This window comes from Pseudorca crassidens, chromosome 6, assembly GCF_039906515.1.
Source record: "Pseudorca crassidens isolate mPseCra1 chromosome 6, mPseCra1.hap1, whole genome shotgun sequence".
Taxonomy (NCBI): domain Eukaryota; kingdom Metazoa; phylum Chordata; class Mammalia; order Artiodactyla; family Delphinidae; genus Pseudorca; species Pseudorca crassidens.
In genome coordinates this window covers 94516625-94528901 of record NC_090301.1, presented here as the reverse complement: position 1 = coordinate 94528901, position 12277 = coordinate 94516625, and the positions used below count along the sequence as shown (strand labels likewise).

The window sequence follows — 12277 nt, the reverse complement described above, 5'->3', positions numbered from 1 at the left end:
CCTGGCAGTGAAGCTGATTGGCAGGGTAGGGGGAATGGTGGAGTTGCCAGCTTGCAGGGGAAGAGGAAAAGGCGTAGAAACAGGGAGAAAGTTGGCAGTCACCTAGGAATGTTTCCTCTTTTGAAAAATCAGTGGTTGCTCTTTGCCCAGCCATTCCTGAACCCAGAGGGACTGGGTGGGTAATGATTTCATCGCTGGGCCCTGCATTGTGACAGCCAGGTTCACATCCTGGCTCTGCCCCCACTGTCTCGGTGACCTCCGTCAAGTTTCTAATCTCTCCGTGCTGTTTCCTCTTCTGTGCAATGGGGATACTACTACCTACCCCATAGGGCTGGTGGAGGAATCAGTAGATGAATACATGTTCAAGACAAAGAACAGTGCTTGGCACACAGTAGGTCCTCTGAAAGCCTTAACTACTTGCTGCTGCAGGAGCCCAGAAACCAATCGAGGTGTAGTTTTTTAAACAGCTTCATTCAGGTGTAATTTACAGACCCTAAAATTCACTCCAGGTAAGGGTACAGTTCAGGGATTTTTTTTTTTTTTTTTTTTTTTTTTAGTAAATTGATAGACTTGGGCAGTTACCACCACAATCTAGTTTTATAACATTTCCATCACCCTAAAAGGCTCTTTTGTGCCTATTTGCAGTCAGTCTTGGCTTGTTCCCCCAGCCCCAGGAAAACACTGACCTGTGTTCTGTCTTTGTAGATTCTCCTTTCCCGGAGATTTCTCATCTTAATGTTTGTGAGGTTCACGCATGTTGTAGCATGTGTTGGTACTTCATTCTTTTTTCACTGCTGAATAATATTCCACTGTATGGATAGACCACAGTTTGTTTATCCATTCTCCAGTTGGGTCGTTTCGTCCTTTTAGCTGTCGTGAAAAGTGGAGTGTTATCTTGAACATTCGCATGCGTGTGGACGTCTTTTTTGTTTCTCCCGATAGACTCCTAGTCATAGAAGAATTTGAAATGTGGGAGGTTTATGTCTGACTCTTTCCGGGTGAGCTGGTTGGTTCGTTGATTTGCAGTGTAAAGATCATCACAGAGATGAGTCACCACAGCTCAGCTTCACAGCCACCTCCTCTGTTGCCCTTGTGGAAATGTAAATTCGCACCCACTGCTGGGGATCAGCCCCAGGGGCCACCCGTGGACAGAGTTCACTCCTTTTGAGGACAGCACAGGCTGAGAAGGGCAGGCGCCGGCAGGCACCCGAAATGTGTTTAATCCGGTCACAATGTATTGGACACTTTTTCTGTGCTTGGCCCTGGATTTCCCAGCTATAAGATAGCTGGCTGAACTTGGCCCAAACCCCAGTTTCATGGCCTTGAACCTACACCACCACCCCCTTTTCTTTCTTTTTTTTTGCAAATTCCTGACCTTACTTCCTTTAGATCCTGCCCCCAGATCTGTATCTGAACCTGTCTTCTTGGTTCCAGACAATGTGCGTTTCCGCAGAAATCTACTTGCACCTGATATGTCATGGACGTAGTAACTCAAAGGTTTGGGCAGACCTCCACTCTGGGGGTGGGGGGTTTGTGGAAAAGATCCCACCACATGCCACGGAGAGGGAGGGACAAGCCAGCCCGTCCACCTGGTGCTTCCCTCCTAGAGAGTCGCCTCCCTCTTCCCCCTACCCAGTCTTCTCCAGCTCTTTTGGTAGTTGATAAATAACGTTTTCTCCATGCTGCTACTTAGCCTTTGTTATAAAGGCAGCATCCTTACTTCTTTTTCACAGTTCATTGTGTTCATTGGTTCCGAACATTACTTTTTCTCATAAATTTGTTGATTAATAAACCTTTCTTATTATAGTTACTCTAGGAGAATTTCATAGTCAAGCAAATTTAGGGAAATTTGGTGACTGGTTGAAATAATTATTAGAGAGGGATGCAGATGTTCTGTTTCTAAGTGGGCTTGTTAACCAGATTGGAAATTACTCTTTATGTCTCCTCTGGTTGTATAAAGCTTCTGGGTTAGAATATTATTCTTTTCTACTTCTACTGTCAAAGCCCCACGATGCCAGAACCCTTCAGTGCAGTTAGCTCTTTATTGAGCACCAGTTATCTGCAAAGCACCATGTTTATGATAAGCCACTAACTCCTATTTAGCCTACAAAACCCAGCCCAGAAGTCCCTATTTCCTGGAAGCCTTCTCTGATTGCTACCCCTACCCTCCTTCCCTTCCCCAGAGTTAATAATTCTCTCTCTCTTCTCAGTGGCCTTTACATCCTGTTTGGACATCTGTTTTGTACTGTTCTGTCATTTTTTAAATGCCAGCCTCTCTTACTAGATGGAGTCTTTGAACCCGGAGACTCTGTCTCATCCACATTCTTATTTCCAGCACCCAGCATAGGCTTTAATGATCATTTGTCAAGTTTTGAATGGATGCATGAGAAAACCTTCAAAGCCACCCTATGACATGAGCATTTCATGGAGGTTTATTGGACAAAGATGTGGGTCTGGCCTGAGGCCGTTCTCTCTCTCCCACACTGTTGCGTGGCTTCCCGTCTCTCTGCTCCTGCTTCTTCTCCTGCCTTCCGTTATCAGCTCAGTCACTCCTCTGCCCCGAACTCTCCAGTAGCTTCTGTCTCACTCCAAGGAAAAGCCAAGGCTTTGCATGGGCCCCCAAAGCTCTGGGTACTCTAACCCCCGGGACCTCCCAGACCCCATCTCCTCCCATCTCCGGCCCCAGCGTGCACACACTGCTCAAGCTGTGTGCAACTCCCTGCTCCTCCTGGAACCTGCTAGAAGCTTCGCTGTCAGAGCCTCCGATCTTGCTTTGCCTCTGCCTATCATGTCCTTCACACACACTTGCATGGCTCACGCCTTTACTTCCTCGGGTCTTTTCTTGAATGTCACCTTCTCAATGATGACTTACCTGAATACCCTCTTCCCCAACAGTCCCGATTCCTTTTCCTCACTTCATTCTTATTTAGAGCAATTATCACCTTTAATATATTACATATAATTGATTTCTGTTGTTTCTCTGTCTCCCTCACTGAAAATAAGCTCTATAAAGGCAGGTGTTTTTGGTTCCTTTTTTTTTTTTCCACCAAGTCACCCCCAAGGCCTAGAAGAGCCAACCCATGGTGTTATATTTATCAGGCACTTTTCTGAGCACTTTACACATTATAATTGACTTAATCCCCTCGACAACTCTAGGAGGTGGCCGTTGATGTATTCTTCATTTTACAGTTGAGGAAACTGAGGCAAAGAAAAATTACAGAGCTAGCCAAGAGCATTCAGCTGCTAGATGGAGAGGCTGAGATTCAAACCCCAGCAGTTCGAGCCCCAAACCCTTAGGCTTTTCTGCATCTTAGCAAGTATTTTATTGAATGAACAAATGAACAAGTGAGTGAGCAAACAGGGAGACAAGGCGTGTCGGCATTGCCCTGATAGCTGGTGCTGAGGCTGAATGAAACAGAGGACCTCCAGCTTTCTGCGAGCACCCAGTGGGGCTGGCACCTGGGGGTGAGAAGAGGCTTATGACGGGCTGCTGCGTCAGTTGTGCCCTCCAAGCAGCTGGGCAAAGGGATGCCCCTTGTGGGCGATTGTCATATATAATCCAGGCAACTCAACTTCTCGCTCTGGACCCTGGCAGCAAATAAGGGTCTTCCTTGGAATGTTATCTTTAACATCTGTAGGTACCTTCTTAAGAGTCACGTCTTTTTTTTAATCTGACAGGAGTTATGTAAGGACAAGTGATATTTTCTTCATTTTTAGATGTGAAAGTGGGCAGAGAGAGCTTGAGGGGCAGCTATGAAGTCTCCTAGCTGGGGGCCAGAATCATAACTGAGATCCCCACTCCCTCCTGCCTTACCTGGTGTCATAGCGACTAAGGACACCTTCAGGCCTCCATCTGTTCAATTTTATCACCTTCAGGCTTTCCAGATGGTTCACCAAACCTTAAGAAGGGCCTGCTGCTCTTGGCACCATTTCTTTTTTTTTTTTTTAATTTATTTTATTGAAGCTTCGTTGATTTACATTGTTGTGTTAGTTTCTGGTGTACAGCAAAGTGATTCCGTTATACATACATATGATAGTCTGCATCTGCTAATCCCAAGCTCCCAATCCCTCCTTCTTCCGCCCACCTCCCCCTTGGCGACCAGCAGTCTGCTCTATTTCTGTGAGTCTGTTTCTGTTTCATAGATAAGTTCATTTGTGTCATATTTTAGATTCCACATATAAATGACATCATATGGTATTTGTCTTTGTCTGACTTACTTCACCTTAGTATGATAACCTCTAGGTCCATCCATATTGTTGCAAATGGCATTATTTCATTCTTTTTCGTGGCTGAGTAGTATTCCTATATCTGTATCCATATCTACCTATCTATCGTCCAACCACAATTTCTTTATCCATTCATCTGTCGATGGACACGTAGGTTGCTTCCATGTCTTGGCTATTGTAAATAGTGCTGCTGTGAACACAGGGGTGCATATATATTTTTGAATTAGTGTTTTCTCCAGATATATGCCCAGGAATGGGATAGCTGGATCGTATGGCAACTCTAGTTTTTTGAGTAACCTCCATACTGTTTTTCATAGTGGCTGCACCCAGTATACATTCTCACTGACATATTTTCACTACTTCTAAACAGTTACCTGTTTAAATACAGCTTTTAGGTTGTTTCAAGTCTTCTGCTTCTCTTCTAACAATACTGCTGGGATTCCTGTGTCCTGTGTAGGTTTCTTTGCCCAATTGTGTCCCATACATCTGGGGTGAATTCCTACAAGTGGAATTCAGAGCCCAGGATCCTAACCCTAACCACTGGGTACCCCTGAGGGCTAGCCCGCCCCCCAAAAAGTTACACAAACGTGGCTCTTAAGGGCTCCTGCCCTGACATCATCTTCTGCAGGTTGGGCGGCCCCGGAGATTCAGAAGAATTTTACTAGGGTTCCATCAACATCGTGCAAGCAGAGCAAGCTCTGGTTGCCAGTGGTGCATGAGTTTCCACCCTCAGTACCTGTTCAGGGTCGCTCCAGGCACAGCTGAGATGAAAGCTGGGGTCCCAGGGCAGAGAGAGTTCCCACTCCGCACCTGCCCGTTCCCTGGTCCCACTGCGTCTTTCTCCTCAACACTCAGCTTCATAACTAGGCTGCCCGTTCACCATGCTGCACAGGTTACTTCCTGGTCTTCCCCGCCCGTGACTTCCTTGGATGTGTTAATTTCCTGCGCACCCTCCAGATCCTAGGAATGACCACCCAGCCCCATCCTGAGCATGCCACCACCTTCCATGCCTCGGGGCGCCCCTCCCTGCAGGGGATACCAGCTTACTTGACCTCCTATCACACATCCTCAGACTGTTTCTCTAGCCGTTGAATTTGTGTGTTACAATTGTTTCCAACCAACAAGCACTGAGCCTCTCTCAAGACCACGACCCCGCAATAGTCCTCTCCCAGATGCCTGCAGACCTCTCCCAGATGCCTGCAGACTCCTTGCTGTGCTCCTTTGCTTCCCAAAGTTGAAACCAGCACTCACAAAACAGTGTCATATTAGGTAACCGCCAAATTAGGTAGACACTGAAAATGTCTTTGGAATTAGGGCGGAGGGAATAGAACAGCTGGTGAAGGTGGATCTGGAGATGGGCTTTCAAGCGTGGAGGCTTTAGCTCAATTGCATCATTGTAGGTGGCGGTACGAATGAATAGCCCCCGTTACTGGCAGACACAGTGCTGTGCACCGAAAGCCAAGGCCAAGGCCGTGTTCTAGCTGAGCTGGGTTCCAACCCACGTCTGTCTGGTCCTGCCTCCTGCCCCTCACTGCTCTCCCATGACCAGGTGCCCGGCCCCCTTGTTGGGGCTCGTTGGCAGACTGGGGACCCCCCACTTGCATCCCTGGTCCCTTGGCTGATGATTTCATTGTCATTCCAGGACTTCTGCCATGGGCAAGTGATGTGGCCGCCCCTGAGTGCCCTGCAGGTAAAGCTTGCTGAGCCCGGGCAGTCCTGCAAGCAGGTGTGTCAGGAGAAACAGCTCATCTGTGAGCCTTCCTTCTTCCAGCATCTCAACAAGGACAAGGACTTGCTGAAGTAAGTGCTGGAGCGCGGGAGAGGCAGCTCAGCCTGCAGCTCGCCTCTGGGTCAGAGCTGGGTTGCGAGGGATGAGGTTTTCCTTTCTAGGCTCGTGGGCTGTTGGAATAAGATGCGGAAAAGGTTATAGCATGATCCCACCGCCCCCCTCCACCCAGAGAAAGTTGACCCAGCGCTTTTATTGTTAAGTAGATGAGGTCACCTGGCTTGCTGATATATTTAGAATTCGAATAGGGGTGTTTTGTTTGCATAAATAACGGGAAGTCGGGGCTTGGAGATGGCAGGAGGTGTTCGGTTTGCTAATTGGTACCCAAGAACCATGGGAGCCGAGATGGGCACAGAACCACAAGCACGGACGGACCCGCCCCTGAGGTCCCCTGGCTGTAGCTAGGTCCGCAGAGTCAGGGAGTCTGGAAGAAATGAAAAATACGGGCAGGGAGCTAGCACAGCACTGCCCGCAGCAAATTTCCCTGCCACCTTCCCCTCCTGCAGCCCCATCTCCTTTTGTGCTTTATTCCAGCCCCTTTGAGGGCGTGAGCAGGCCTGGCTTTGCCGGGTCCCTGAGCAGGGGTGCAGGTGCAGCAGTGGGATCACAGGCCAGAGTGAGCAAGGAAGGACCTTCTCTATTGCTGGGATTTCTTTTCTCGTGCTGCTTGTGTTACTTGCAGTCACACCATTCATTTCCCTTTGCAGTGGCATTTTGAGTTTGGTGTTTGCACTTTCCAGGTTTCCATGTGAAGTTTCTTCTGGCCTCTGACTCATGCCCCCTGTCAGTGCTGAATCTGTTCCTCGATATTTATCACACCCTCCCTGGGCCACAACCTGGTTAATTACCTGTCACCCCTTCCCAACCTTAAGAACTCTTAATGCGGTGTTTTCCCCTGAGGGATTTGCTATCCCAACCCTAGATATTCCGCACAGCTGTGGTTCTGCCCCAGTCTTTTTTTTTTTTACATCTTTATTGGAGTATAATTGCCTTACAATGATGTGTTAGTTTCTGCTTTGTAACAGAGTGAATCAGTTATACATATACATATGTCCCCATATCTCTTCCCTCTTCCGTCTCCCTCCCTCCCGCCCTCCCTATCACACCCCTCTAGGTGGTCACAAAGCACCTAGCTGATCTCCCTGTGCTATGCGGCTGCTTCCCACTAGCTATCTACCTTACGTTTGTTAGTGTATATATGTCCATGCCTCTCTCTCGCCCTGTCACAGCTCACCCTTCCCCCTCCCCGGGTCCTCAAGTCCCTTCTCTAGTAGGTCTGTGTCTTTATTCCTGTCTTACCCCTAGGTTCTTCATGACATTTTTTTCCCTTAAATTCCATATATATGTGTTAGCATACGGTATTTGTCTTTCTCTTTCTGACTTACTTCACTCTGTATGACAGACTCTAGGTCCATCCACCTCATTACAAATAGCTCAATTTCATGTCTTTTTATGGCTGAGTAATATTCCATTGTATATATGGGCCCCAGTCTTGAAGAGGATGTTTAAGGAACAGAGTGGGGACTTCCCTGGAAGTCCAACAGTTAGGACTCCACGCTTCCACTGCAGGGGGCACGGGTTCGATCCCTGGTCAGGGAACTGAGATCCTGCACGCCGTACGCACCCCCCTCCCCAAATAATAATAGTAATAATAATAAGGCACAGAGTGGACTCAGGGCTCGCGGCTTGCCGGCCCCTATTCTGGCTTCACACCCTTCTAGAGCGTGGTTGGCCACCGTGCTCATCCATGCCTAGTGGTCTGAGCTGCCCTGATCCTGCCTGAAAGTCTTACTACCTTCAAGTGTGGTATAAAACCCTTTTTAGAGAAAGCGCGTGGTCTCTAGCGTCGCGCCTACAGGGATGCTCTCCTGAGTGGGGATGTGGATGATGCTATTTTTTCTCGTTCTTTTTACGTGAAGACCCGGATCAGAGGTGGCCTCGGTTCCACCATCAGAATAAAGGCCAGGCCAGCAGAGTCGGTCGGCGGCCTGCTCTGCAGCCCGTGGAGCCTTGTGGGAGGGAACACTGGTCTGACGTCTGTGGAAAGCCCTGATGGTGCCAGAAGCTTCCATCTCCAGAGCACGCATCCCAAATTCTAGGTCCGGGGGGAGCTTGCCACTCGCCCCTTTTGCAGACGGCTCCCGTAGCAAAGTGGCTTTCTGAGAACCCCGAGTGTCTCCCTCTGTTTGAGCGGAAGTCTGGATGCACTGGGGGCAGACTACAGAGCGTCTACACAGAACTGTCTACGTGCAGCCGCTGCCCCAGCGCTGGAGGAGGGAACCCGGACGGGACCCTCAGCAGCGGCGGCCTTCCTGGCCAGGCCGCAGGCGGGGCTCCCGGGGCTCGCTCTCAGAGAGCACGGGGCCCACCACAGCCCGCCCGTCTGCAGACCCAAGGGCTAGGTCCCGCGGAGGCACAGGACAGGGAACCAAGGAACCAGTTTCCTCTGTCCCCAGCAATGTCCTCACCTGTGAGATGGGGACAGCCCGGGTAATGATGAGAGAAGATGCAGCTGGTGCTGCAGGCAGAGCAGAAAAGCCCTGTCTTGTAGAGAGCTTGGGCAGCGGGGCAGGCCCGAGGCCACCAGGCTGAGACCAGAAACGCCAGTGCCCTGCCACCTCCCTGCCCACCCCCACCCCCGCCCGCCGCCGTCTTCCAAGCTGAGCCCAGGGAGCAGAAGGCCTTGCTGTGGGGCGGCCGTGGGGTTACTAAACGCCCCTCCCACCCCATCCCCTTGTAGATACGTGGGTTTTCTTCCTAGGAGGCTGCCGTGAAGGCTGAGTTTGCAGTAGAGCCTCCTGCAGTTAATTTTCTGTGCGCAGGAGCCCTGGTGAATACCTTGCCTCTGCACTTGTAAATACCGATAACGTCGTGAAAGCCCGGCTCTCTGGCGCGTCTGTTGAAACCCTCTTCAGTGAGGCAGTCCTGGCTTATTCGTGTTCATGGCCTGTTAGCAGCGAGCTGCTGCTCTTTCTTCTCCAACTTGGGGCCTGGCTCTGAGTTTAAGCTCCTCTCCGTCTTCGGGTGTCCCCGGCCTGTCCTCGCTCTGCAGTGTGACCTGATGTGACTTAAGTAGAGCCCTTTGGAGCGTCCCGTGCTGTCGTCTTGAATCGGGGAGTCAGGCAGGGCGAGGTGGGAGTGATGGAGAGGCGACCACAAACTCCTGTGCACGGAGCATGCGTGATACGGGTGGCATCCAACCTGACCCGGACCGGGGCCGGAGTGGCCGGAGGACAGAGGCCCCAGGCAGAGCCAGAGTCCGGGCTGGTGGGACCCAGGGCGGGCGCACCTCGGCTTCCGAAATGGGAACGTGCGTTAGCGGCAGGCTTACTTCGTGATGTTGCGACCTTTACAGGTTGTACCTTCTAAAAGATTCATTTATTGAGTGTGGGTTGGTTGGTTTGAAGAACAGGAATTCTAAGCCATGAGGCCTGGACTGTGAGCTCGTGGGCACCTTCGGAGCAGGGAGGTGGCCCTGAGTCAGAGTGGTGACGAGGGAGCTTGGGGAGACTTGGTGGATACGAGGCGGGGCTAAGGAGGATGGGGTGGGGGAAGGAGTAAGACCGGCCGGTGGGTCCTGCTTCCATCCCTTCATCCTGAGTGGGGCTGCGTCGGGGGAAGGGTGGGCGGCTTCCCTCCTCTCAGGAAATAGGCAGCCCCACGGGAAGGGGGGCTTTGCCCTTCTCTTCTTCAAGGGCTATAAACTCTACACTAAGGGCTGAGGGGCCTCGGAAGCCCCAGCTCCCATCCTGTGAGAGAAGCTACTGAGGCCAGCTGGAGAGAGGTGAGGACCACAGGGGCCCACAGAAAGGAAACAGCACAGCGCGCCACAGGTCTGAGCGGGGAGTGTGTGTGTGTGTGCGCGTGTGTGCGACACAGACATCCCAGGAACAGAGAGGCAGAAACAGCCACACGCACGCCCTGAAGAGGCGAGGGACCACGGCAGAGCATGACGATGTGCTCCAGCCATTGGGAAGGTCTCCTCGGCAACAGCTGAGGACTGTGGCTCACTAGCTCAGCAAGGATGCTGGAGGGGCCTTCCCGACCGCCCGGGGCTTGTGGGACGGAGACCTGCAGCTCACAGAAGGTAGAGCTCCCCGGGGTAGGGGGTTGGGTCACACCCACGGGTGGCTCCGGTGCCCCTCAGCTAAACCGCTGGGGAGCTGCCTGGGGACGGGTCCCCTGTGGCTCCGGGGAGCACCTGCTGCTTGAGTGCCTCGTGGTCATCTCTGGGCATCGGCCCTGGGCCGGCTGCTGCTGTTGCAGCCTCGTGGTCACGGGCGCATGTGCTCGCACCCCAGGAGGCCAGGCCTGGAGTCTGAGTCCAGGAGACCAGAGGCGGGAGGAGGGTTTCTTCCTGGCTCCTGGCAATTCTCCCCCTTGCCTCGGGGTCTCAGATGAGTTGTGGAGATTTCCACGCTCCTGACGAGCAGTGTACCAGGCAGATGGCTTGAGTTAAGACACAGCAGCTGCTGTAATTCGCCTAAATAAATAAATAGCATGAGCATGAATCTGGATCCCAGCGCCGCATTCCATATGGCAACTTTTCACGCACAGTGGAGCTCTGGAGACCCTTTTTCGTGTTGGCCAGGAGGAGTGTCCTGTGAGGGAGCTGGTAGCCCCTGTCTCGGCTCAGGTTTCCTTAAGACCTCCACGTCCCACCCTCGCCATGCCCTCTGGGTGCCTCCGTCTCCCGGCTGGCTTACCTAACATCAAGGGGTATTGGGCCACTTAGAGAAGCCGCAGAGCTCCCTGGCGACTGCAGCAGCAAGATGGGCCGGTGCTGCCCTCCTGGGCACCGGGAGCCAGGCAGGCAGCCTCAGAGAGCTCGCCAGAAGCCCCAGCAGATGCACTGGGAACCACCAGGAGGGCAGGTGGGCCCTGGCAGTTAGTTGGCGGGAGGAAGAAAAAAGAGGGCGCAGGAGTAATGGGGGCGCCATGTGCTCTTCCCCTGACACTTGGAGGCTTTCCAGAGGCAGCAGGAGACCTCAGGTTCCACATCCAGGTCCCCTCCCTACCGGCAAGAATCAAGACTTCCGTGAACAAAGCAAAACAGAGATGGTTGGCACGTGTGTAAGTTCTCACTGCTGGGCAAAGGAGGAAGGTGGCATAGCCCAGCCCGCGTCGGCCGGGGCAGGGTGTTGATGGGAATCATGATAGGTCTCGTGTGTTGAATACTTCCCAGAGCTAGACTCTGCCAGCTGCTCGATAAGCATTAATTTAATCCCTGGACCTTCCCTGTGAGGTAAGGATTCTCTCTCCCCATTTCACAGAAGAAACAGCCACAGAGAGGCTCAGTCATTGGTCCAGGGCCACACAGCTCATAAGAGATGAAGCCAGGACTCAAACCCAGATCTGTCTGGCCCTCCTATACCACCTTCTCTGAACTGGTCCCCACCAGCCATGTGGGGTACAGGGGACAAGGTGGGTAGGACCCAGGTACCCCAGGTAAGAGGAGAACTTACGTGGCTCTTCTTTGAAATGAGGCCAACACTGTTGGAAACAGAAACATCCGGTTCTCCTTCGCCCCCCCCCACCCCCCAGGCAGTGGTCCCAGGCTGAGAAAGCAAAGCCACAGGGGTCTCCAGCCCACAGAAAATTCACCTGTTGGGAGACTATGGCACAGGGGCAAGAACACAGACCTGGGATGATTCAGTCCCTGCTCTGCGCACCCAGAAACCTCAAGCTGGGGACAGGGCTGGGGTGGGGGTGTTACTGTTGCCACCGTCCTCCAAGGTCCAGTGACTCAGGTCCAGGACGGCACCTTCCCCAGGAGACGGTCTGACTGCTGTCCAGTGGGGACTAAGGCCATGTAACAGGGGTATCTTTAAGCCATTAATTGAGAAAATTAAATATAGTTTTTAAAAAACATGTAAGTAATGCCTATCTTTCCCCCAGTCTCACTCCTCAGAAGTAAACATTGTTAAGTCTTTAGTGTGTAGTCTTTCATGACTTCTCTCCCTCTCCCCCCTCCTCCCCCCGCCCCCCGTCTCTCTCTCTCTCTGTCTCTCTCACTCACACACACACACACACGCACGCACGCGCGCGCGCGCGCGCGTCGGTACACCGTACATCCTGTAGTTACCTGCCTTACTCGAGGACAGCTCTCATGCTAATGCTCACATTTCCACCTCTCCTCTGTCAAGGGCTGCATGTAACTCTGATGGTATAGATGAGCCAGAGTTGATCCAGCCATTTCCCACTTGCTGAGTATTCAGGTTATTTCCAGTTTTTCTCCATTACGGGCAGTGCTTCGCTAAGCAG

At 52.0% G+C, this 12277-nt stretch overlaps 1 protein-coding gene across 4 annotated transcripts in view; it reads left to right on the top strand.

The window, feature by feature from the left end:
- MGAT5 (alpha-1,6-mannosylglycoprotein 6-beta-N-acetylglucosaminyltransferase) overlaps window positions 1–12277 on the top strand; it is a 367372-nt gene that overhangs the window by 348939 nt on the left and 6156 nt on the right. For all 4 annotated transcript variants that reach the window (XM_067742121.1, XM_067742120.1, XM_067742119.1 and 1 more), the window contains exon 17: window positions 5870–6027. In XM_067742121.1, the coding sequence (XP_067598222.1) occupies window positions 5870–6027 (158 nt within the window). The remainder of the gene's footprint in view (window positions 1–5869; window positions 6028–12277) is intronic.